The sequence below is a fragment of the Bubalus bubalis genome, chromosome 9 (genome assembly GCF_019923935.1).
Source record: "Bubalus bubalis isolate 160015118507 breed Murrah chromosome 9, NDDB_SH_1, whole genome shotgun sequence".
Classification (NCBI taxonomy): Eukaryota; Metazoa; Chordata; class Mammalia; order Artiodactyla; family Bovidae; genus Bubalus; species Bubalus bubalis.
In genome coordinates, this window is record NC_059165.1 from 97721606 (window position 1) to 97747269 (window position 25664).

At 39.9% G+C, this 25664-nt stretch overlaps 3 protein-coding genes across 3 annotated transcripts; all 3 read left to right on the forward strand.

Moving 5' to 3' along the window:
• Positions 1–3073: 3073 nt before the first annotated feature.
• On the forward strand, positions 3074–4219 carry LOC112587078 (olfactory receptor 7G1-like). The gene has a single exon (XM_025294149.3). The coding sequence runs from the start codon at positions 3239–3241 to the stop codon at positions 4217–4219; it is 981 nt and encodes a 326-aa protein (XP_025149934.3). The 5' UTR covers positions 3074–3238.
• A 9616-nt stretch (positions 4220–13835) lies between these two features.
• Positions 13836–14914, forward strand: LOC112587079 (olfactory receptor 7G1-like). The gene has a single exon (XM_025294150.3). The coding sequence runs from the start codon at positions 13934–13936 to the stop codon at positions 14912–14914; it is 981 nt and encodes a 326-aa protein (XP_025149935.3). The 5' UTR covers positions 13836–13933.
• Positions 14915–22262: 7348 nt separating this feature from the next.
• LOC102404421 (olfactory receptor 7G1-like) lies at positions 22263–23216 on the forward strand. Its single transcript, XM_006057446.3, has one exon. It carries the CDS (start codon positions 22263–22265, stop codon positions 23214–23216), a length of 954 nt encoding a protein of 317 aa, XP_006057508.3.
• The last annotated feature ends 2448 nt before the right edge of the window (positions 23217–25664 follow it).

Sequence of the window (25664 nt, forward strand, 5' to 3'; positions counted from 1 at the left end):
TGAGTGAACTCTGGGAGTTGGTGATGGACAGGGAGGCTTGGCATGCTGCGATTCATGGGGTCGCAAAGAGTCGGACACGACTGAGCAACTGAATTGAACTGAACTGAACTAAATGGGTATAAAAGTGATTTCATTAATTCATGTGTGTCTTATTATTAAATGGTTGATATTATCTTCATATACTTCTTTCCTATCTGTTAAATTTCTGCTTGTGATACTTCTCCTGAGTTCCTTCCCTGTTTCTAATTGATTCATGTGACTTTGTATCACCAGGTTATTATTTTCACCTGAATGCACTGCAATTTTTTTCACATGTGTTTTTGCTTTTGGATTTTTTTTTTTTAGGTTTTTTTGGGGGAACAGGGTATGAACGCAAGTGCTTAATTTTAATGGAGTGCATTTGTCAATACCTTCCATAATGGTTTGTGCTCCCAGATGTTTTTTATAAATCCCAGGGTTACTTCAATCTGAGGGATTCATTGTTTTGGTTTTTATATTTGAAACAAACCCTTCCTGGAATTTAGTTTTGCCCTGATGTGAGGCAGAGACCCAAATTCATTTTTCTATCCCTGAATAAACTGTCCATTTATGTGTGGTCTTAGGCTGGACTCTACGTTATCATCAGCAAGTCATATTTACTCCTGTACCAGTTTTATAGGTCTTAATTACTGTAGCAAACCATTCAGCTAAAGAGCTTTCTCGATGGCTCAGATGTTGAAATCTGCTTCTCCCTTTTTTGAACTTTTTATTTTACACGGGAGTAGAGCCGATTAATGGGCTTCCCAGGTGGCACAGTTGTAAAGAATCTGCCTGCAATGCAGGAGACCCAAGTTCAATCTCTGGGTCAGGAAGATCCCCTGGACGAGGAAATGGCAACCCACTCCAGTATTCTTGCCTTAATCCCATGGACAGAGGAGCCTGGCAGGCTACAGTCCATGGGATCACAAAGAGTTGAACATGACTGAGCACACACAGAGACAGAAAGTGAAGAAAACTATTAATACATATTGAAGCTATTTTGATAAATTAGAAAAGATGGCTGTGATATACTAATTGATCAGAGATGGTATTGTCACAGAGAATATATTGCAATGAATAAAATTTGTGTGAAAACCACATGGTCAAGATTAAGATTCAGGAAACATGAAACCCTGAAATTTTTGTGAGTTTTTTTTTACATTAACAGGTATGTTTTTAAAATGTTACTTGTGTAACACATAGTATATATTTTATAAGTAATTATAATATATGAAACATAATATATAGCTTATTATATTAAAGGATTATATATAGTATAGATTAGTATATTATACTAAGCATTATAGAATTATATCCTTGGTCTTTAAGGATTGGCACAGTCCTGGGATCACAGTGATAATAAAACTGCTTGACTAATGAGGAGCTTTGGAAATTGAACCTCTAGGGAGTACAGAGATTGTGATCTGCCTGTGACCGCCCCATTCAACAGTGCTTTCCTTGAAAAGCAGTAACACACCTGAGCCTCCTTCCATAGATGACCCTTCTTGCCTTGGAGCCTGGTGGCTCACTCAGTTCCTCTGCCCCTCCTGAACACAGATCTGTATGGAACACTCGGCAGAAATGTCAACCATCATTCCACTGTGATGCCACTCAGGTAACCTTATGTCCCTCAGTAAGATTTGGAAATGAGGACAGGTGTCTCGCTATACTTATCCAGAGGAAGCTATGAGGAAAGAATATACATCATATGATTAGAAATAAGCTACTCCAGGGCCCTGCCTGTTTTTCATCTTCATCTCAATTTTCCTTGTACTTTGTACCAGTATTCAAATGCCTCTCATTGGCTAATGTTGTAGTCACTCTCTACTATAACCAAAACCATTTCCTCTTGAGTTGAAATCTGCATCTCCCTTTTTTGAACTTTTTACTTTACACTGGAGTAGAGCCAGTTAATGGGCTTCCCAGGTGGCACAGTGGTAAAGAATCCACCTGCAACGCAGCAGACACAAGAGACATGGCTTCCATCTCTGGGTCGGGAAGATATTCAGGAGAACTAAACGGCGACCCACTCCAGTATTCTTGCCTGGAAAATCCCATGGAGAGAGGAGCCTGGCAGGCTAGAGTCCATGGAGTCACAAGAGAGTTGGACACAACTGAGCATGGCCACACACACACACACACACAATGTTGTCACTGTTTAAGGTGGACGGCAAAGGGACTCAGTCATATATATATACATATATCCATTCTTCCCACAACTCCCTTCCCATCTAGGCTGCCACGTAATACTGAGCAGAGTTCCCTATGGTACACAGTAGGACCTTATGGTTACTTACAAAACAGAAACAGATTCACAGACTTAGAGAACACACTTATGGTTGCTAAGGCAGAAGAATGAGAGGAAGGGACCGTTAGGGAGTTTGGAATCAATGTGTACACACACTCTACTTCAAATCTGCATTTCTTAAAACAGGATAACTATAAAATTTTTCCAACATTCATTTGCAATCTTGTTGGGGTATGGGGAGGGTGGACAAAAGTTTAGTATCTTATCTTCTCATTCAATTCTTGACATTTGTTATTGTTGTTCAGTTGCTAAGTCATGTCCAACTCTTTGCTGCACTATGGACTGCAGCAGGCCAGGCTTCCCTGTCCTTCACTGTCTCCTGAGGTTTGCTCAAATTCATGTCCATTGAGTCAGTGATAGTATCCAACCAACTTATCCTCTGTTGCCCCCTTCTCCTCCCGTCCTCAATCTCCCAGCATCAGAGTCTTTTCCAAGGAGTTGGCTCCTCACAACAGGTGGCTAAAATATTGGACCTTCAGCTTCAGCATCAGCCCTTCCAGTGAATATTCAGGGTTGATTCCCTTTAGGATTGACTGGTTTGATCTCCTTGCTGTCCAAAGGAGATCAAGGTTATTGACATACCTATGTATTATTTCAGTTTCCTGGCTCTGAGGTCTCTGGGAATCTGACAGAATATTCACCTGCCTCCCTAGTCTCTCTTTAGAAAATTACCAAATGTCTCAAATAATCTAAATAGTATAGTTAGTGTATTATAAAAAGTGACTACCCCTTAAGCCCCTATGAGAATTAACAATGGATGATATCTGCTGTATCAGGTTCATTTTTTTTTAAAGTAACGGAATAATATGTGTACAGAAGGCATGTTTCTTATTCTTCTCTGTCTCCATCTCATCCCAAGATAGTGTCTGCCTTTTGTGATTCTCCTGCTAGTGCTGAAAACACACATTTGATATGTTGTCAGTTTCCATCCTTCTCACCAGATTTTTCCACAACATGGGACCCAGAAACAAAACAGGAATTTTAGAATTCCTTCTTATGGAAGTGACAGAAGATGCAGAACTGCAGCCACTCCACTTCATTCTGTTCCTGTTCATATACCTGGTTACCATTCTGGGAAACCTGCTCATCATCATGGCTGTCATCTCTGACTCCCACCTCCACACCCCCATGTACTTCTTTCTCTACAACCTGTCCTTTACTGACATCTGTTTAAGCACAACCATGATCCCAAAGATGCTGGTGAACATCCAAACACAGAATCAGAGCATCACTTACACAGGCTGCCTCACCCAGCTCTGCTTCATCCTAGTCTTTGTTGGTTTGGAAAATAGTCTTCTCGCAGTAATGGCCTATGACCGGTATGTGGCCATTCGTCACCCACTGAGGTACATGGCCATCATGAACTTCCCCCTCTGTGGCCAGCTGATTCTATCCTCCTTGTTTATTAGCATCGTGGATGCCCTGCTCCACAGCCTGATGGTGTTGCAGCTGACCTTTTGCACAGATCTGGAAATCCCCCTCTTCTTCTGTGAAGTTGTTCAGGTCATCAAGCTTGCATGTTCTGATACCCTCATTAACAATATCCTGATATATTTGGCAACTAGCATATTTGGGGGTATTCCTGTGTGTGGAATCATTTTCTCTTATATTCAGATAGTGTCCTCTGTCTTGAGAATGCCATCAGCAAGTGGAAAGTATAAAGCGTTTTCCACCTGTGGGTCTCACCTCTCAGTTGTGTCCTTATTCTATGGGATAGGTTTCGGGGTGTACATTAGTTCTGCTCTTACTAACTCTTCCAGAAACACTGCTGTGCTTTCAATGATGTACACTGTTGTTCCTCAAATGATGAACCCCTTCATTTATAGCCTGAGGAACAGGGACATGAAAGGAGCCCTGAGGAAACTCATCGTTAGGACTCCTTCTTTTCTGTGATTGTCTCTTCTGCTTTGTACTGGCATTTCTAGAATGAACCAACATCACAAGAATGTCAGGTGAACCAGAAAGCCTGACTCTTGTCCCACCAACTTATTCTAAAATGACTAGATAATATAGTGGCTAAGGGAATTTTAACTTGAGGTTGAAACCCAACTTCCTGTTTGCTTGGCTCAGTGATGTTTCACAAATGAGTCCCATTTCCTAATCTTGGTTTCCTCCATGCACTCCTTAAGAAGCTAATGGAGGCAAGAGATATACTGATATCGTTGGAACATCAAAAGAAGAAATGTGGAAAATTTGGATATGTCAGGGAGAGGATCTAATAAATTTGTGGACATAAGAACCTTGATTTTGCCTGATCTTGTGGTTGGGGCCAACAAAGGTCCATATAGTGAAAACTATGGTTTTCCAGTAGTCATGTACAGATGTGAGAATTGGACCATAAGGAAGGCTGAATGCCGAAGAATTGATGCTTTCGAACTCTGATGTTGGAGAAGACTCTTGAGAATCTCTTGAATTGCATGGAGATCCAACCAATCCTTTTTTTTTTTTTTTTTTTTTTTTTGTAGTTCACTTTTATTGTCTTTTTTTTTTAATTTAATTTTATTTTTTAAACTTTACATAATTGTATTAGTTTTGCCAAATATCAAAATGAATCCGCCACAGGTATACATGTGTTCCCCATCCTGAACCCTCCTCCCTCCTCCCTCCAAATTCCATCCCTCTGGGTCGTCCCAGTGCACCAGCCCCAAGCATCCAGTATCGTGCATCGAACCTGGACTGGCAACTCATTTCATACATGATATTTTACATGTTTCAATGCCATTCTCCCAAATCTTCCCACCCTCTCCCTCCCTCTCTCTCAGAGTCCATAAGACTGTTCTATACATCAGTGTCTCTTTTGCTGTCTCGTACACAGGGTTATTGTTACCATCTTTCTAAATTCCATATATATGAGTTAGTATACTGTATTGGTGTTTTTCTTTCTGGCTTACTTCACTCTGTATAATAGGCTCCAGTTTCATCCACCTCATTAGAACTGATTCAAAAGTATTCTTTTTAATGGCTGAGTAATACTCCATTGTGTATATGTACCACTGCTTTCTTATCCATTCATCTGCTGATGGACATCTAGGTTGCTTCCATGTCCTGGCTATTATAAACAGTGCTGCGATGAACATTGGGGTACACGTGTCTCTTTCCCTTCTGGTTTCCTCAGTGTGTATGCCCAGGAGTGGGATTGCTGGATCATAAGGCAGTTCTATTTCCAGTTTTTTAAGGAATCTCCACACTGTTCTCCATAGTGGCTGTACTAGTTTGCATTCCCACCAACAGTGTAAGAGGGTTCCCTTTTCTCCACACCCTCTCCAGCATTTATTTCTTGTAGACTTTTGGATCGCAGCCATTCTGACTGGTGTGAAATGGTACCTCATAGTGGTTTTGATTTGCATTTCTCTGATAATGAGTGATGTTGAGCATCTTTTCATGTGTTTGTTAGCCATCTGTATGTCTTCTTTGGAGAAATGTCTATTTAGTTCTTTGGCCCATTTTTTGATTGGATCATTTATTTTTCTGGAGTTGAGCTGGAGGAGTTGCTTGTATATTCTCGAGATTAGTTGTTTGTCAGTTGCTTCATTTGCTATTATCTTCTCCCATTCTGAAGGCTGTCTTTTCACCTTGCTAATAGTTTCCTTTGATGTGCAGAAGCTTTTAAGGTTAATTAGGTCCCATTTGTTTAGTTTATTTTTGCTTTTATTTCCAATATTCTGGGAGGTGGGTCATAGAGGATCCTGCTGTGATGTATGTCAGAGAGTGTTTTGCCTATGTTCTCCTCTAGGAGTTTTATAGTTTCTGGTCTTACGTTTAGATCTTTAATCCAGTTTGAGTTTATTTTTGTGTATGGTGTTAGAAAGTGTTCTAGTTTCATTCTTTTACAAGTGGTTGACCAGAGTTCCCAGCACCACTTGTTAAAGAGATTGTCTTTAATCCATTGTATATTCTTGCCTCCTTTGTCAAAGATAAGGTGTCCATATGTGCGTGGATTTATCTCTGGGCTTTCTATTTTGTTCCATTGATCTATATTTCTGTCTTTGTGCCAGTACCATACTGTCTTGATAACTGTGGCTTTGTAGTAGAGCCTGAAGTCAGGTAGGTTGATTCCTCCAGTTCCATTCTTCTTTCTCAAGATAGCTTTGGCTATTTGAGGTTTTTTGTATTTCCATACAAATTGTGAAATTATTTGTTCTAGCTCTGTGAAGAATACTGTTGGTAGCTTGATAGGGATTGCATTGAATCTATAGATTGCTTTGGGTAGTATACTCATTTTCACTATATTGATTCTTCCAATCCATGAACATGGTATATTTCTCCATCTGTTAGTGTCCTCTTTGATTTCTTTCACCAGTGTTTTATAGTTTTCTATATATAGGTCTTTAGTTTCTTTAGGTAGATATATTCCTAAGTATTTTATTCTTTCCATTGCAATGGTGAATGGCATTGTTTCCTTAATTTCTCTTTCTGTTTTCTCATTACTAGTGTATAGGAATGCAAGGGATTTCTGTGTGTTGATTTTATATCCTGCAACTTTACTATAGTCATTGATTAGTTCTAGTAATTTTCTGGTGGAGTCTTTAGGGTTTTCTATGTAGAGGATCATGTCATCTGCAAACAGTGAGAGCTTTACTTCTTCTTTTCCAATTTGGATTCCTTTTATTTCTTTTTCTGCTCTGATTGCTGTGGCCAAAACTTCCAAAACTATGTTGAATAGTAATGGTGAAAATGGGCACCCTTGTCTTGTTCCTGACTTTAGAGGAAATGCTTTCAATTTTTCACCATTGAGGATAATGTTTGCTGTGGGTTTGTCATATATAGCTTTTATTATGTTGAGGTATGTTCCTTCTATTCCTGCTTTCTGGAGAGTTTTTCTCATAAATGGATGTTGAATTTTGTCAAAGGCTTTCTCTGCATCTATTGAGATACCTCATATGGTTTTTATTTTTCAATTTGTTAATGTGGTGTATTACATTGATTGATTTGTGGATATTGAAGAATCCTTGCATCCCTGGGATAAAGCCCACTTGGTCATGGTGTGTGATCTTTTTAATGTGTTGTTGGATTCTGATTGCTAGAATTTTGTTAAGGATTTTTGCATCTATGTTCATCAGTGATATTGGCCTGTAGTTTTCTTTTTTTGTGGGATCTTTGTCAGGTTTTGGTATTAGGGTAATAGTGGCCTCATAGAATGAGCTTGGAAGTTTACCATCCTCTGCAATTTTCTGGAAGAGTTTGAGCAGGATAGGTGTTAGCTCTTCTCTAAATTTTTGGTAGAATTCAGCTGTGAAGCCATCTGGACCTGGGCTTTTGTTTGCTGGAAGATTTTTGATTACAGTTTCAATTTCCATGTTTGTGATGGGTCTGTTAAGATTTTCTATTTCTTCCTGGTCCAGTTTTGGAAAGTTGTACTTTACTAAGAATTTGTCCATTTCTTCCACATTGTCCATTTTATTGGCATATAATTGTTGATAGTACTCTCTTATGATCCTTTGTATTTCTGTGTTGTCTGTTGTGATCTCTCCATTTTCATTTCTAATTTTATTGATTTGATTTTTCTCCCTTTGTTTCTTGATGAGTCTGGATAATGGCTTGTCAATTTTATTTATCCTTTCAAAAAACCAGCTTTTGGTTTTGTTGATTTTTGCTATGATCTCTTTTGTTTCTTTTGCATTTATTTCTGCTCTAAGTTTTAAGATTTCTTTCCTTCTACTAACCCTGGGGTTCTTCATTTCTTCCTTTTCTAGTTGCTTTAGGTGTAGAGTTAGGTTATTTATTTGACTTTTTTCTTGTTTCTTGAGGTGTGCCTGTATTGCTATGAACTTTCCCCTTAGGACTGCTTTTACCGTGTCCCACAGGTTTTGGGTTGTTGTGTTTTCATTTTCATTCGTTTCTATGCAAATTTTGATTTCTTTTTTGATTTCTTCTGTGATTTGTTGGTTATTCAGCAGCGTGTTGTTCAGCCTCCATATGTTGGAATTTTTAATATTTTTTCTCTTGTAATTGAGATCTAATCTTACTGCATTGTGGTCAGAAAAGATGCTTGGAATGATTTCTATTTTTTGAATTTACCAAGGCTAGCTTTATGGCCCAGGATGTGATCTATCCTGGAGAAGGTTCCATGTGGGCTTGAGAAAAAGGTGAAATTCATTGTTTTGGGATGAAATGTCCTATAGATATCAATTAGGTCTAACTGGTCTATTGTATCGTTTAAAGTTTGTGTTTCCTTGTTAATTTTCTGTTTAGTTGATCTATCCATAGGTGTGAGTGGGGTATTAAAGTCTCCCACTATTCCTAAAGGAAATAAACCCTGAATATTCATTGGAAGGGCTGATACTGAAGCTGAAGCTCCAATACATTGGCCACCTGATGGGAAGAACTGACTTACTGGAGCTAGGATGTTGAGAAATATTGAAGGAAAAAGGAGAAGGGGTCAGCAGAGGATGAAATGGTTAGATAGCATCACTGACTCAATGGACACAAATGTGAGCAAACTTCAGGAGACAGTAAAGGACAGAGGAGCCTGGCGTGTGTGCTGCCATTCATGGGATTGCAAAGAGTCAGACACGACTTAGTGGCTGAACAACAACAGAACTGCATCCCAGGCTCAAGCCTACTGTGAGACATGTGGAGATTTGTATGCATTGCATATTTCTTTTTACATGTGATATTGCTTTTGAATATCTTTTGTAGTTTTTGTTTTTTTTAATGCGGGCAAGGTATGAATACAAGTGCTTAATTGTAATGCAGTGCATTTGTCAATACTTTCCAAAATGATTTGTACTCCCTAGAGTAAAAATACAAATCACCTTGGAAAATTAACTAGTAGTGTTGTGTTTCATAATATGCTGATATTCTAATTTGTAAATTTACTGGTCTCACATATTTTTACCACTTGCTTCAGCAATTAGGTTAGTTTTGTTTTCTTTCATGTTGTATATTTCAGCTTGCTTTTCTGATGTGTCACATAATAAAATAAATATTATTTATGCAGCAAAAATGAACTCATTTCCAATACTCTGGACTTGTACATGTATGCTGTATCTTTTCAAAATATATGTTCTTCCTGATGCTGGAAGTTTCATTTCTTTGTAGCTAGTTTTCTGGTGTTATAGAAAAATCATTTTGAATAGTGTCTTATATGTGTCTGGTGTTAATGAGAGTGTTTTGTAATTGGGATGGAAATATTGGGTATTAGAGATATCAAGTCTCCTTTGGGTAGTTCCAATAAGCTTTTCTTTGAACAAATAGGCATACACTGGAAAGTACTAGTGATCTATTTCATCACAAATGTTTTCAAAAATACTGACAGTCTAATGGGTATAGAAGTGATTTCATTAATTTATGTGTGTCTTATTATTAAATGGTTGATATTATCTTCATATACTTCTTTCCTATCTGTTACATTTTTGCTTGTGGTACTTCTCCTGAGCGCCTTTCCTTTTTCTAATTGATTCATGTGACTTTGTATCACCAGGTTATTATTTTCACCTGAATGCACTGCAATGTTTTTCACATGTGTTTTTGCTTTTGGATATCATTTTTTAGGTTTTTTTGGGGGGGAGAACAGGGTATGAATGCAAGGGCTTAATTTTAATGGAGTGCATTTGTCAATACCTTCCATAATGGTTTGTGCTCCCAGATGTTTTTTATAAATCCCAGGGTTACTTCAATCTGAGGGAGTCATCGTTTTGGCTTTTATATTTGAAACAAACCCTTCCTGGAATTTAGTTTTGCCTTGATGTGAGGCAGAGATCCAAATTCATTTTTCTATCCCTGAATAAACTGTCCGTTTATGTGTGGTCTTAGGCTGGACTCTACATTATCATCAGCAAGTCATATTTACTCCTGTATCAATTTTATAGGTCTTAATTATTGTAGCAAACCATTCAGCTAAAGAGCTTCCTCGATGGCTCAGATGTTGAAATCTGCTTCTTCCTTTTTTGAACTATTTATTTTACACCAGAGTAGAGGCGGTTAATGGGCTTCCCAGGTAGCACAGTTATAAAGAATCTGCCTGCAATGCAGGAGACCCAAGTTCAATCTGTGGGTCAGGAAGATCCCCTGGACGAGGAAATGGCAACCCACTCCACTATTTTTGCCTTAATCCCATGGACAGAGGAGCCTGGCAGGCTACAGTCCATGGGATCACAAAGAGTTGAACCTGACTGAGCACACACAGAGACAGAAAGTGAAGAAAACTATTAATACATACTGAAGCTATTTTGATAAATTAGAAAAGTTGGCTATGATATACTAATTGATCAGAGATGGTATTGTCACAGAGAATATATTGCAATGAATAAAGTTAGTGTGAAAAATACATGGTCAAGATTAAGATTCAGGAAACATGAAATCCTGAAATTTCTGTGGGGTTTATTTTGGAGAAGGCAGTGGCACCCCCTCCAGTACTCTTGCCTGGAAAATCCCATGGATGGAAGAGCCTGGTGGGCTGTAGTCCATGGGGTCGCTAAGAGTTGGAGACGGCTGAGCGACTTCACTTTCACTTCACTTTTTTACATGACCCAATCAAAAAATGGGCCAAAGAACTAAATAGACATTTCTCCAAAGAAGACATACAGATGGCTAACAAACACATGAAAAGATGCTCAACATCACTCATTATCAGAGAAATGCAAATCAAAACCACTATGAGGTACCATTTCACACCAGTCAGAATGGCTGCGATCCAAAAGTCTACAAGTAATAAATGCTGGAGAGGGTGTGGAGAAAAGGGAACCCTCTTACACTGTTGGTGGGAATGCAAACTAGTACAGCCACTATGGAGAACAGTGTGGAGATTCCTTAAAAAACTGGAAACAGAACCGCCTTATGATCCAGCAATCCCACTCCTGGGCATACACACTGAGGAAACCAGAAGGGAAAGAGACACGTGTACCCCAATGTTCATCGCAGCACTGTTTATAATAGCCAGGACATGGAAGCAACCTAGATGTCCATCAGCAGATGAATGGATAAGAAAGCAGTGGTACATATACACAATGGAGTATTACTCAGCCATTAAAAAGAATACTTTTGAATCAGTTCTAATGAGGTGGATGAAACTGGAGCCTATTATACAGAGTGAAGTAAGCCAGAAAGAAAAACACCAATACAGTATACTAACTCATATATATGGAATTTAGAAAGATGGTAACAATAACCCTGTGTACGAGACAGCAAAAGAGACACTTATGTATAGAATAGTCTTTTGGACTCCGTGGGAGTGGGAGAGGGTGGGATGATCTGGGAGAATGGCATTGAAACATGTTTAATATCATATATGAAACGAGTCACCAGTCCAGGTTTGATGCACGATACTGGATGCTTGGGGCTGGTGCACTGGGACAACCCAGAGGGATGGTCCGGGGATGGAAGAGGGAGGAGGGTTCAGGATGGGGAACACATGTATACCTGTGGCGGATTCATGTTGATATATGGCAAAACCAATACAATATTGTAAAGTTAAAAAATAAAAAAATATATATATATAAACAAATATGTTTTTAAAATGTTACTTGTGTAATACATAGTATATATTTTAAAAGTAATTATAATATACAAAACATAATATTATAGCTTATTATATTATAGGATTATATATAGTATAGATTAGTATAATATACTAAGCATTATAGAATTATATCCTTGGTCTTTAAGGATTGGCACAGTCTTGGGATCACAGTGATAATAAAATTACTTGACTAATGAGGAGCTTTGGAAATTGAACCTCTAGGGAGTACAGAGATTATGATCTGCCTGTGACTGCCCCTTTCATTCAACAGTCCTTTCCCTGAAAAGCAGTAACACACCTGAGCCTCCTTCCATAGATGACCCCTCTTGCCTTGGAGCCTGGTGGCTCACTCAGTTCCTCTGCCCCTCCTGAACACAGATCTGTATGGAACACTCGGCAGAAATGTCAACCATCATTCCACTGTGATGCCACTCAGGTAACCTTATGTCCCTCAGTAAGATTTGGAAATGAGGACAGGTGTCTCGCTATACTTATCCAGAGGAAGCTATGAGGAAAGAATATACATCAGATGATTAGAAATAAGCTACTCCAGGCCTCCTGCCTGTTTTTCATCTTCTTCTCAAGTTTCCTTGTACTTTGCACCAGTACTCAAATGCCTTTCATTGGCTAATGTAGTCACTCTCTACTATAACCAAAACCATTTCCTCTTGAGTTGAAATCTGCATCTCCCTTTTTTGAACTTTGTACTTTACACTGGAGTAGAGCCGGTTAATGGGCTTCCCAGGTGGCACAGTGGTAAAGAATCCACCTGCAACGCAGCAGACGCAAGAGATATGGTTTCCATCTCTGGGTCGGGAAGATATCCGGGAGAACGAAACGGCGACCCACTCCAGTATTCTTGCCTGGAAAATCCCATGGAGAGAGGAGCCTGGCAGTCTAGAGGCTAGAGTCCATGGAGTCACAAGAGAGTTGGACACAACTGAGCATGGCCACACGCACACACACACAATGTTGTCACTGTTTAAGGTGGACGGCAAAGGGACTCAGTCATATATATACATATATCCATTCTTCCCACAACTCCCTTCCCATCTAGGCTGCCACATAACATTGAGCAGAGTTCCCTATGGTACACAGTAGGACCTTATGGTTATTTACAAAACGGAAACAGATTCACAGACTTAGAGAACACACTTATGGTTGCTAAGGCAGAAGAATGAGAGGAAGGGACCGTTAGGGAGTTTGGAATCAATATGTACACACACTGTACTTCAAACCTGCATTTCTTAAAACAGGATAACTATTAAAATTTTTCCAACATTCATTTGCAATCTTGTTGGGGTATGGGGTGGGTGGACAACAAGTTTAGTAAAGTTTATCTTATCTTCTCATTCTAGTCTTGACATTTCTTATTGTTGTTCAGTCGCTAAGTCATGTCCAACTCTGGCTACACTATGGACTGCGGCAGGCCAGGCTTCCCTGTCCTTCACTGTCTCCTGAGGTTTGCTCAAATTCATGTCCATTGAGTCAGTGATAGTATCCAACCAACTTATCCTCTGTTGCCCACTTCTCCTCCCGTCCTCAGTCTTTCCCAGCATCAGAGTCTTTTCCAAGGAGTCGGCTCTCCACATCAGGTGGCTAAAATGTTGGACCTTCAGCTTCAGCATCAGTCCTTCCAGTGAATATTCATGGTTGATTCCCTTTATTGACTGGTTTGATCTCCTTGCTGTCCAAAGGAGATCAAGGTTATTGACATACCTATGTATTATTTCAGTTCCCTGGATCTGAGGTCTCTGGGAATCTAGACAGAATATTCACCTGCCTCCCTAGTCTCTCTTTAGAAAATTACCAAATGTCTCAAATAATCTAAATAGTATAGTTAGTGTATTATAAAAAGTGACTACCCCTTAAGCCCCTATGGGAATCAACAATGGATGATATCCGCTGTATCAGGTTCAGTTTTTTAAAAAAGTAACACATGTATACCTGTGGCGGATTCATTTTGATATTTGGCAAAACTAATACAGTTATGTAAAGTTTAAAAATAAAATAAAATTTTAAAAAAAAGTAACAGAATAATATGTGTACAGAAGGAATGTTTCTAATTCTTCTCTGTCTCCATCTCATCCCAAGATAGTGTCTGCCTTTTGTGATTCTCCTGCTAGTGCTGAAAACACACATTTGATATGTTGTCAGTTTCCATCCTTCTCACCAGATTTTTCCACAACATGGGACCCAGAAACAAAACAGGAATATTAGAATTCCTTCTTATGGAAGTGATAGAAGATGCGGAACTGCAGCCACTCCACTTCATTCTGTTCCTGTTCATATACCTGGTTACCATTCTGGGAAACCTGCTCATCATCATGGCTGTCATCTCTGACTCCCACCTCCACACCCCCATGTACTTCTTTCTCTACAACTTGTCCTTTACTGACATCTGTTTAAGCACAACCACGATCCCAAAGATACTAGTGAACATCCAAACACAGAATCAGAGCATCACTTACACAGGCTGCCTCACCCAGCTCTGCTTCATCCTAGTCTTTGTTGGTTTGGAAAATAGTCTTCTCGCAGTAATGGCCTATGACCGGTATGTGGCCATTCGTCACCCACTGAGGTACATGGCCATCATGAACTTCCCCCTCTGTGGCCAGCTGATTCTATCCTCCTTGTTTATTAGCATCGTGGATGCCCTGCTCCACAGCCTGATGGTGTTGCAGCTGACCTTTTGCACAGATCTGGAAATCCCCCTCTTCTTCTGTGAAGTTGTTCAGGTCATCAAGCTTGCATGTTCTGATACCCTCACTAACAATATCCTGATATATTTGGCAACTAGCATATTTGGGGGTATTCCTGTGTGTGGAATCATTTTCTCTTATATTCAGATAGTGTCCTCTGTCTTGAGAATGCCATCAGCAAGTGGAAAGTATAAAGCGTTTTCCAACTGTGGGTCTCACCTCTCAGTTGTGTCCTTATTCTATGGGACAGGTTTTGGGGTGTACATTAGTTCTGCTCTTATTAACTCTTCCAGAAACACTGCTGTGCTTTCAATGATGTACACTGTTGTTCCTCAAATGATGAACCCCTTCATTTATAGCCTGAGGAACAGGGACATGAAAGGAGCTCTGAGGAAACTCATCATTTGGACTCCTTCTTTTCTGTGATTGTCTCTTCTGCTTTGTACTGGCATTTCTAGAATGAACCAACATCACAAGAATGTCAGGTGAACCAGAAAGCCTGACTCTTGTCCCACCAACTTATTCTAAAATGATTAGATAACATAGTGGCTAAGGGAATTTTAACTTGAGGTTGAAACCCAACTTTCTGTTTTCTTGGCTCAGTGATGTTTCACAAATGAGTCCCATTTCCTAATCTTGTTTTCCTCCATGCATTCCTTAAGAAGCTAATGGAGACAAGAGATATACTGATATCATTGGAACATCAAAAGAAGAAATGTGGAAAATTTGGATATGTCAGGGAGGGGATCTAATAAATTTGTGGACATAGAGCCTTGAATTTGCCTGATCTCTTGGTTGGTTCTGAGAAAGATCTATATAGTCAAAGCTATGCTTTTTCACCAACTCAGTGGACATGAGTTTGAGCAAACTTTAGGAGATATGAAAGACAGGGAAGCCTGGCATGCTGAAGTTCATGGTGTCTCAAAGAGTCAGACAAGATTTAATGACTGAACGATAACAAATGGTCTTTCCAACAGTCACGTACAGATATGAGACTTGACCCATACAGAAGGCTGAATACCGCAGAATTGATGCTTTCAAACTGTGGTGCTGGAGAAGACTCTTGAGAGTTCCTTGGACTGCAAGGAGATCAAAGCAGTCAATCCCAAAGGAAATCAATCCTGAATATTCATTGGAAGGACTGATGCTGAAGTTGAAGCTCCTATGCTTTGGCTACCAGATGGGAAGAGCTGACTCACTGGAGTTGGGATGCTGGGAAAGATTGAAGGCAAAAGGAGAAGGGGGTCAGCAGAGGATGAAATGGTTAGATAGGATCACTGACTCAATGGACACAAATTTGAACAAACTTTGGGAGACAGTAAAGGCCAGAGGAGCCTGGTGTGCTTCAGTTCATGGGGTCACAAAGAGTCGGACACAACTTAGTGACTGAACAACAACAGAACTGCATCCCACGGTCAAGCCTGCTGTGAAACATGTGGAGAGCTGTTCTTGCAAATTCTAACTCACTCATTCCTGATACCCACCACAGATAAACTGTATGTGTGCATGGCAACACCAACATCCACCACAACTCAGTTTTCTGACCTCTGTAGTTGCTATATTGTTGCTGTCTCAGAGGTTAGGGACGATTACAAGACATTCAATTTTGATCAGTGAGGAAGCTTTCATCTTTACTGAGATAAAGTAACCCTGATTCGAATGTGCCAAAACAATGCTGTCTTACAACACAAAGGCTTCAGAACTGGGGAATATAGAGAAAAGTCATTTGCTCCTCCAGGTGGTGTCTTTAACCTGGGAGCAGTTGTTTCCCTTGTGAGCCAAGACGGCTGCAACACATGCAGGCATCATATCACAAAATGTTTACCAGAAACAGAAAACTGGCTCAATCCTATGTGTCTTAATATTTAATAATGCACTGAGTCATCTGCAACATACACCCTTCATTCTCTTCACCATGAATAGGATCAAATGTCCCATCTGAAGCTCATCCTCAAGGTGGAGAAAATGCTTATTTTGAGAGAGCCTAAGCCTGACTATATGCAGTGCAATTCCCCTTTGAATTCCACCCCCACAAGCATTAAAAACACCTCGGACAACTTTTGACATGTAGTAAAGGACTCAATAAAATTAATTGATATCGTCGGGTTCCATGATGTGCTTTTATTCATAATTTGTAAACTTACTATTCTCACATATTTTTACTACTTTCTTTAGCAATTAGGTTAGTTTTCCTTCATGTTGTATTATCAGCTTGTTTTTCTAATCTGTGTCATTTAATAAAATAAATAGTATTTATGCAGCAGAAATGAACTCATTTCCAATACTCTGCACTTGTAAGTCATATGTAGTATCTTTTCAAAACACATGTTTTTTCTGATACTGCTGGAAATTTTGTTTCTTTGTAACTAGTTTTCTGGTGTTATAAATAAATCATTTTGAATAGTGCTTTATATGTGTCTGGTGTAAATGAGAGTGTTGTGTAATTGGGATGGAAATATTGGGTATTAGAGATACCGAGTCTCCTTTGTGTGGTTACAATAAGTCTTCGTTTGAACAAATTTATACATATACTGGAAATCTGTCAGAGATGACAGAGGCAGACACAACTGAGCAACTGAACTGGACTGAACTGGAAAGTTGCTGTTCAGCCTCCCAGTCATGTCCGACTCTTCATGACCCCAAAGACTGCAGTATGACAGGCCTCCCTGTCCCTCATCATCTCCCAGAGTTTGCCCGAGTTCATTATATCAGTGATGCCATCCAGTCATCTCATCTCTACACCACCTTCTCATTCTGCCTTCAGTCTTCCCCAGCATCTGGATCTTTTCCAGTGAGTTGGCTGTTTGCATCAGGTGACCAAAATATTGGAGCTTCAGCTTCAGCAACAGTCCTCTCAATGAATATTCAGGGTTGATTTCCTTTAAGATTGACATTGGAAACTACTGATGATCTATATCATCATCAACACATTTTCAAGAATACTGACAGTCTAATGGGTATGAAAATGATTTAATAATTCATGTATATCTTATTATTAAATGATTGATAGAATTTTTGGATATTTATTTCCTTTCTGTTAAGTTTCTGTTTGTGGTGTTTCTCCTGAGTGGCTTATCTTTTTCTAATTGATTCACATGACTTTGTATCACCAGGTTATTATTTTCAGTTGTATGCACTGAAAATTTCTTTTTGCATGTGTTTATTACTTTTGGGTTTTTGTAAGCTTTTGGGGAGTGATGGGATGAACACAAGTGCTTAGTTTTAATGCAGTGCATTTGTCAATACTTTCCACAATGGTTTGTGCTTCCTAGATATTTTTTAATAAAACCCAAGGTTACTTCAATCTGAGAGATTCACCATTTTAGCTTTTACATTTGAAACAATACTCTTTCTAGAATTTAGTTTTGCCTTGATGGGAGGTAAGGATCCAAATTCATTTTTATGTCCCTGAATAAACTGTCCATTTATGTTCTGGTCTTTTTCTGGGCTCTATATTATCATCAACATGTCTTAAATTTACACCTGTACCAATTTAATAGGTCTTAATTATTGTAGCACACCATTCAGCTAAAGGCTTCCTCCATAGCTCAGCAGTAAAGATTCCACATGCTATGCAGGAGACATAGGAGAGGAAGGTACAGTCTCAGGGTCAGGAAGATCCCCTGGAGGAGGAAATGACAACCCGCTCTAGTATTCTTGCCTTGATAATCCCATGGACAGAGGAGCATGGCCAGCTACAGTCCTTGGGGTCGCAGAGAGTTGGACATGACTGAGAACACATAGAGACAGAAAGTGAAGAAAACTATTAATATATATTGAAGCCATTTTGATAAATTAGAAAAGGTGGTTGTGATATAGTAATTGATCAGAGACAGGATTGTCACAGAGAATATATTGCAATTCAATTGTGTAAAATATACACAGTTAAGATTATGATCAGGAAACATTTAATGACTCTTGGAGAGATAAACTCTGAAATTTTTGTGTTGTTTTTTACACTAACAACTATGCTTTAAAATATGCTATTTGTATAATATATAGCATATATTTTATAATTAATTGTATAAAATATAATAAAATGACTTATTATAAGATTATGTATATAGTATAGTATAGCATTATAGAATTGTATCCTTGGTTTCTAAGGGTTTGCACGGTCCTGGGATCACAGTGATAATAAAACTGCTTGACTAATGAGGAGCTTTGGAAATTGAACCTCTAGGGAGTACAGAGATTGTGATCTGCCTGTGACCGCCCCATTCAACAGTGCTTTCCCTGAAAAGCAGTAACACACCTGAGCCTCCTTCCATAGATGACCCTTCTTGCCTTGGAGCCTGGTGGCTCACTCAGTTCCTCTGCCCCTCCTGAATACAGATGGAACACTCAGCAGAAATGTCAACCACCATTCCACTGTGATGCCACTCAGGTAACCTAATGTCCCTCAGTAAGGTTTGGCAATGAGGACAGGTGTCTCACTATGGTTTATCTGTGATGAAAGAACATGCATCAGATGATTAGAACAAGGCTATCCAGAAGCTTCCTGCCTGACTGTCCATCATCTTTGTCTCATGTTTCCTTATACTTTGCACCAGTATTCAAACACCTCTCATTTACTAGTATTGTATTCATGCTCTCCCATAATCAAGACCGTTTCCTCTTGAGTTGAAGTCTGCAACTCTTATTTTACCTTTTTATTTTATATTGGAGTATAGCTGATTAACACTGTTGTGATAGTTTCAGGTGGACAGCAAATGGACTCAACCATACATATACATGTTTCCATTCTCCACCCCAAACTCCCCTCCCATCCAGGCTGCCATATAACATTGAGCAGAGTTCCCTTTGCTGTACAGTAGGATCTCGTTCTTGTTCAGTCACTCAGTCATGTCCGACTCTGTGCAATCCATGGACTGAGCACGCCAGGCTTTCCTGTCCTTCACCATCTCCTGGAGCTTTCTCAAACCCATGTCCATTGAGTCAGTGATGCCATCCAACCATCTCGTCCTCTGTCATCCCCTCCTCCTCCTGCCTTCAATCTTTCCCAGCAGCAGGGTCTTTTCCAATGAGTCACTTCGCATCAGGTGGCCAAAGTATTGGAGTTTCAGCTTCAGCATCAGTTCTTCCAATGAATATTCAGGACTGATTTCCTTTAGGATGGACTGTTTTGATCTCCTTGCAGTCCCAGGGACTCTCAAGAGTCTTCTCCAACACCACAGTTCAAAAGCATCAATTCTTCGGTGCTCAGCTTTCTTTATAATCCAGCTCTCGTATCCATACATGACTACTGGAAAAACCATAGCTTTGACTGGATGGACCTTTGTTGGCAAAGTAATGTCTCTACTTTTTAATATGCTGTTTAGGTTTGGCATAGCTTTTCTTCCAAGGAGCGTGTCTTTTAATTTCATGGCTGCAATCACCATCTACAGTAATTTTGGAGCCCAAGAAATTAAAGTCTGTCCTGTTTCCATGGTTTCCCCATCTATTTGCCATGAAGTGATGGGACCAGATGCCATGATCTTCGTTTTCTGAATGTTGAGTTTTAAGCCAGCTTTTTCATTCTCCTCTTTACCTTCATCAAGAGGCTCTTTAGTTCCTCTTTGCTTTCTGCCATAAAGGTGGTGTCATCTGCATATCTGAGGTTATTGATATTACTCCTGGTAATCTTGATTCCAGCCTGTGCTTCATCCAGCCTGGCATTTCACATGAAGTACTCTGCACATAAGTTAAATAAGCAAGGTAATGATATACAGCCTTGATATATTCCTTTGCCAATTTGGAACCAGTCTGTTGTTCCATGTCTGATTCTAAGTGCAGCTTCTTGACATGCATACAGGTTTCACAGGAGGCAGATAAAGTGGTCTAGAATTCCCATCTCTTTAAGAATTTTCCACAGTTTGTTGTGTTCCACACGGTCAGAGGCTTTAGCGTAGTCAATGAAGCAAAAGTAGATGCTTTTCTGGAATTCTCTTGCTTTTTCTATGATCCAAAAGATATTGGCAATTTGATCTCTGGTTCCTCTGCCTTTTCTAAATCCAGCTTCAACATCTGGAAGTTCTTGCAGTAGTTTGAACATTCTTTAGCAATGCCCTTCTTTGGGATTGGAATGAAAACTGACCTTTTCCAGTCCTGTGGCCACTGCTGAGTTTTCCAAATTTGCTGGCATATTGAGTGCAGCACTTTAACAGCATCATCTTCTAGGATTTGAAATAGTCCAGCTGGAATTCCATCACCTCCACTAGCTTTGTTCATAGTGATGCTTCCTAAGGCCCACTTGACTTCACACTCCAGGATGTCTGGCTCTAGGTGAGTGATCATGCCATCGAGGTTATCTTGGTAAATTAAGATTTTTTTTTTTTTTTTTGCATAGCTCTTCTCTCTATTCTTGCCACCTCTTCTTTTTTTTTTTTTTTTTTTTTTTTTGCTCTTCACAGTTAATGTAATATTGACCATTAAAGTCATAAAAGAATAAAATCCCAGGATGCTCTTGCCATGGGGAGTTGTCTAATAGGGCCACAAAAAGTAACTTCAGTTCAGTTCAGTTCAGTCACTCACTCAGTCATGTCCATCTCTTTGCAATCCCATGGACTGCAGCATGCCAGGCTTCCCTGTCCATCACCAACTCCCGGAGTTTACTCAAACTCATGTCCATTGAGTTGGGGGTGCCATCCAACCATCTCATCCTCTGTCATCCCCTTCTCCTCTCACGCCACCTCTTCTTAATATCCTCGGATGGGTTGCAGTGGAGAGTTCTGACAAAATGTGGTGCCATAGAGAAGGGAATGGCAAACTACTTCAGCATTCTTGCCTTGAGAACCCCATGAACAGTATGAAAAGGACGTTGTTGGTTATTTACAAAACAGAAATAGACTCACAGACTTAGACAACGATCTTCTGGTTGCCAGTGGGGAAGAATGGAAGGAAGAATCCCATTTTGGGATTGATATGTACACATTGCTATATTTGAAATCTGCGTCTCTTAAATCAGGATGACCATTATAAAATTGTCTGACGTTTGCTTGCGATCTTGTGGTGGTGGGTAGTGGGTGGACAGGAAGTCTGGTGAAGTTCACCTTATTTTCCCATTCCTGATTCCTGACATGTGTGCTTAGCCACTCGCCTATGTATTATTCCAGTTGCTTGGCTCTGGGGTCTCTGGGGATCAAGACACAATGTTCAGTTGCCTCCTTAGTCTGCTTCTCTATATAAAATTACCAAGTAGTGTGGCATAAATAATATAGTTGCTTTCTTGGTGCTTCAATGGTAAAGAATCCTTCTCCCTACTCAGGAGACATGGGTTTGATCCCTGATCCAGGAAGATCCCACATACTGTGGAGCTACTAAGCTCCATGCGCCACAGCTATCGAGTCTGTGCTCCAGAGCCCTGGAGCCGTAGCTGCTGAGCCCACACACCATAGAGCCCATGCTCTGCAACAAGATAAGCCACTATGGTGAGAAGCCTGTGCCCCACAACTGGAGAGTAGACCCCTCCTGCTGCAACTAGAGAAAAGCCCATGCAGCAAGGAAGACCCAGCACAGCCAAAAATAAACAGAAATAAAATTATTTCTAAAATACAGTATGAATAGTGACTACCCATTAAACCCTTATGGGAATTAACAATGGATGAAATTCTGCTATATCAGCCTCAGTTTTTTAAGAAAGTATCGAAATAACATGCATACAGAAGACACGTTTCTTATTCTTCTGTTTATCTCCATCTCATCCCATGATAATGTTTTGCATCCTGCTGGTGCATAAAACCCACATTTGATTGTGTTGTCAGTTTCCATCTTTCTTACCAGATTTGTCCACAACATGGGACCCAGAAACAAAACAGGAGTTTCAGAATTCCTTCTTATGGAAGTGACAAAGGATCTGGAACTGCAGCCACTCTACTTCATTCTGTTCTTGTCCATTTACCTGGTTACCACTCTGGGAAACCTGCTCATCGTCATGGCTGTCATCTCTGACTCCCACCTCCACACCCCCATGTACTTCTTTCTCTACAACCTGTCCTTTACTGACATCTGTTTAAGCACAACCACGATCCCAAAGATGCTGGTGAACATCCAAACACAGAATCAGAGCATCACTTACACAGGCTGCCTCACCCAGCTCTGCTTTGTCCTGGTGTTTGCTAGTTTGGAAAGTTTTCTCCTTGCAATAATGGCCTATGACCGCTATGTGGCCATTCATCACCCACTGAGGTACATGGCCATCATGAACTTTCGCCTTTGTGGTTGGCTGAGTCTATTCTCCTTGTTTATTAGCATCGTGGATGCCCTGCTCCACAGCCTGATGGTGTTGCAGCTGATGTTTTGCACAGACCTGGAAATCCCTCTCTTCTTCTGTGAAGTTGTTCAGGTCATCAAGCTTGCATGCTCTGATACCCTCATCAACAATATCCTGATATATTTGGCAACTAGCATATTTGGTGGTGTTCCTGTGTGTGGAATCATATTCTCCTATACTCAAATTGTCTCCTCAGTTTTGAGAATGCCATCAGTGGGTGGAAAGTATAAAGCTTTTTCCACCTGTGTTTCTCACCTCTCAGTTGTGTCTTTATTCTATGGCACAGGCTTGGGGGTGTACATTAGCTCTGCTCTTATCAATTCTTCCAGGCAGACTGCAGTGGCTTCAGTGATTTATACAGTTGTCCCTCAAATGATGAACCCCTTCATCTACAGTTTGAGGAACAGGGACATGAAGGAAGCTTTGAGAAAACTCATCACTAAGATACCACTGCCTTTTCAGGCCTGTGTTATTTAATTGCCACACATTTGTGTGTTTTCTAGTTGTTATTCTCTTATATAGGGCTTCCCTGGTGGCTCAGACAGTAAAGAAGCTGCCTTCAATGCAGGAGATAGGATTCGATCCCTGGGTCGGGAAGATCCCCTGGAGAAGACCATGGCAACACACTCCAGTATTCTTGGCTGGAGAATCCCATGGTAGAGAAGACTGGTGGGCTATAGTCCATGGGGCCACAAAGAGTCAGATACAACTGAAGCAATTTAGCATGTACACACACATTCTCTTATTTATTTCAAGATTCATACCACTGTAGTCAGGAATTATACTGTATGATTTCAATATTTTCAAATTTATTGATACTTGCTTTGTGGCCTAAGATGTGAACTATCTAGAGAGTGTTCTATGTGCACTGGAGAAGATTGTTCTTTCTGCTTTTGTTGTGTGTAGTGTTTATATAGGGCTTTCCTGGTGTCTCAGACAGAAAAGAATCTGCCTGTGATGGAGGAGACCTGGGTTCAATCCCTGGGTTGGGAACATCCCCTGGAGAAGGGTGTGGCATCCCACTCCAGTATTCTTGCCTGGAGAATCCCCAAGGACAAAGGAGCCCAGCAGGCTACAGTCCATGTGTTTGCAAAGAGTCGGACACAACTGAGCAATAAGCACACAGCACAGTGTTTGTGTGTCTCTTGGGTTTTGTTAGTTTATAGTCATTTGTAAGCCCTCTGTGTCATTTTTTTGTTTATCCAGAGTTACTATCCTTTGCTGAAAATCTGCATTAGAATCTGTAAGTGTTAATGTAGAAATTTGGATTTCTCACTTCACTTCTGTCAAGTTTGCCTCACATGTTTTGAGGCACTATTATTTGGTATATATATATATATATGTCTCTAATTATTCTATAATCTTGATTATTAACCATTTTATCTCTATCTGGCTGTCTACCTATTTCTATCTATCTTTCTTTGTCTACTTTAACAGTTTTGACTTAAAGTCTACATTATTACTATATTAACTCTCTTTTGGTAATGATTTACCTACGTTTTTCCATTCTTCCATTTGCAATCTATTTGTGTTTGTGGATCTACAGTGAGTCTCTTATAAATCACACATATTCACATCAGGTTTCTTTTATCTTTTTCCCAATCTCTGTCCTTCAGATTAGACAATTTAATTCACTTATTTAAAGTATCTACTGACAAGGAGATACTTAATTCTCTACCTAAAATTTATTTTCTGAATAAACCATATTTTTCTCCAAATATAGACCCAGGAGTGGGACTCCTGGATCATACAGTAATATAATGTGTGTGTGCATGTTTGCTGAGTAACTTCAGTCACGTCTGACTCTGAAACCCTATGGACTGTAGCCCACCAAGTTCCTCTGTCCATGGGGTTCTCGAGGCAAGAATACTGGAGCAGGTTTCCATTTTCTCCTCCAGGAGATCTTCCCCACCCAGGGTTTACACCCGCCTCTCCTGTGCCTCCTGCACCGGCAGGTGAATTCTTACTGCTGGCGCCACCTGGGAAGCCCCAGCTGCAGCCCATGGCATCATGACTTAGCAACCAAACAACAAAACAAAGCCTCAAGGATTCCTTTCATTTTCTTTTTACCTGTGCATAAGAAAATAAAATCACCTCAAAATAAAATAAGCGGGTAAATTATCAGAAGACATAATCATCAAATGAGAATTTCCCTGGAGATCAAAAGGTTAAAAATGGATATGGCGACTGCAGAGGCGAAACAGTTCTCTTCTCAAAGTAACAAAACATTTTGCACAGAGACAATATTCCATTTTTATTTTCCTCCATTCCTGCTCTTCCATTCTCGGAGGCAACTACAATCTTAACTTTATTATGTCTCTTGGCATTGTGTTAAGCTGTTTTAATACACATGTATGAGTATGTGTGTGCATCTGTGGTTATATGCATGTGTATGTGTGTGTCCCAATGCAAATGCCCCTTGCTTCTAGAAGAAATAAACTGTGATATTGTGAGACAGGAGAAAAAGTAGGGAAGTGACATTAGTGAATCAGAATGAAATGTACTAAAGTTTGTTTCCTCTTTCTGTTTCTATACATATGCAAGATATAGTGGTCATATCAGAACATGAATTCTTCCCTGAAATTAGAATTTATCATCTCACGATTGTTCTTTATATCTCTCCTCTTCTTGTTCCATCCCTCACTATCCTTCCTAAACTAAACCGTGTTATTTTGTCCAGTCATATTTATGCCATAAACAAATCACTACAAAACTCAGAAGTGGCCACAGGACTGGAAAAGGTCAGTTTTCATTCCAATCCCAAAGAAAGCTGATGCCAAAGAATGCTCAACTACTGCACAATTGCACTCATCTCACATGCAGTAAAGTAATGCTCAAAATTCTCCAAGCCAGGCTTCAGCAATACGTGAACCGTGAACTTCCAGATGTTCAAGCTGGTTTTAGAAAAGGCAGAGGAACCAGAGA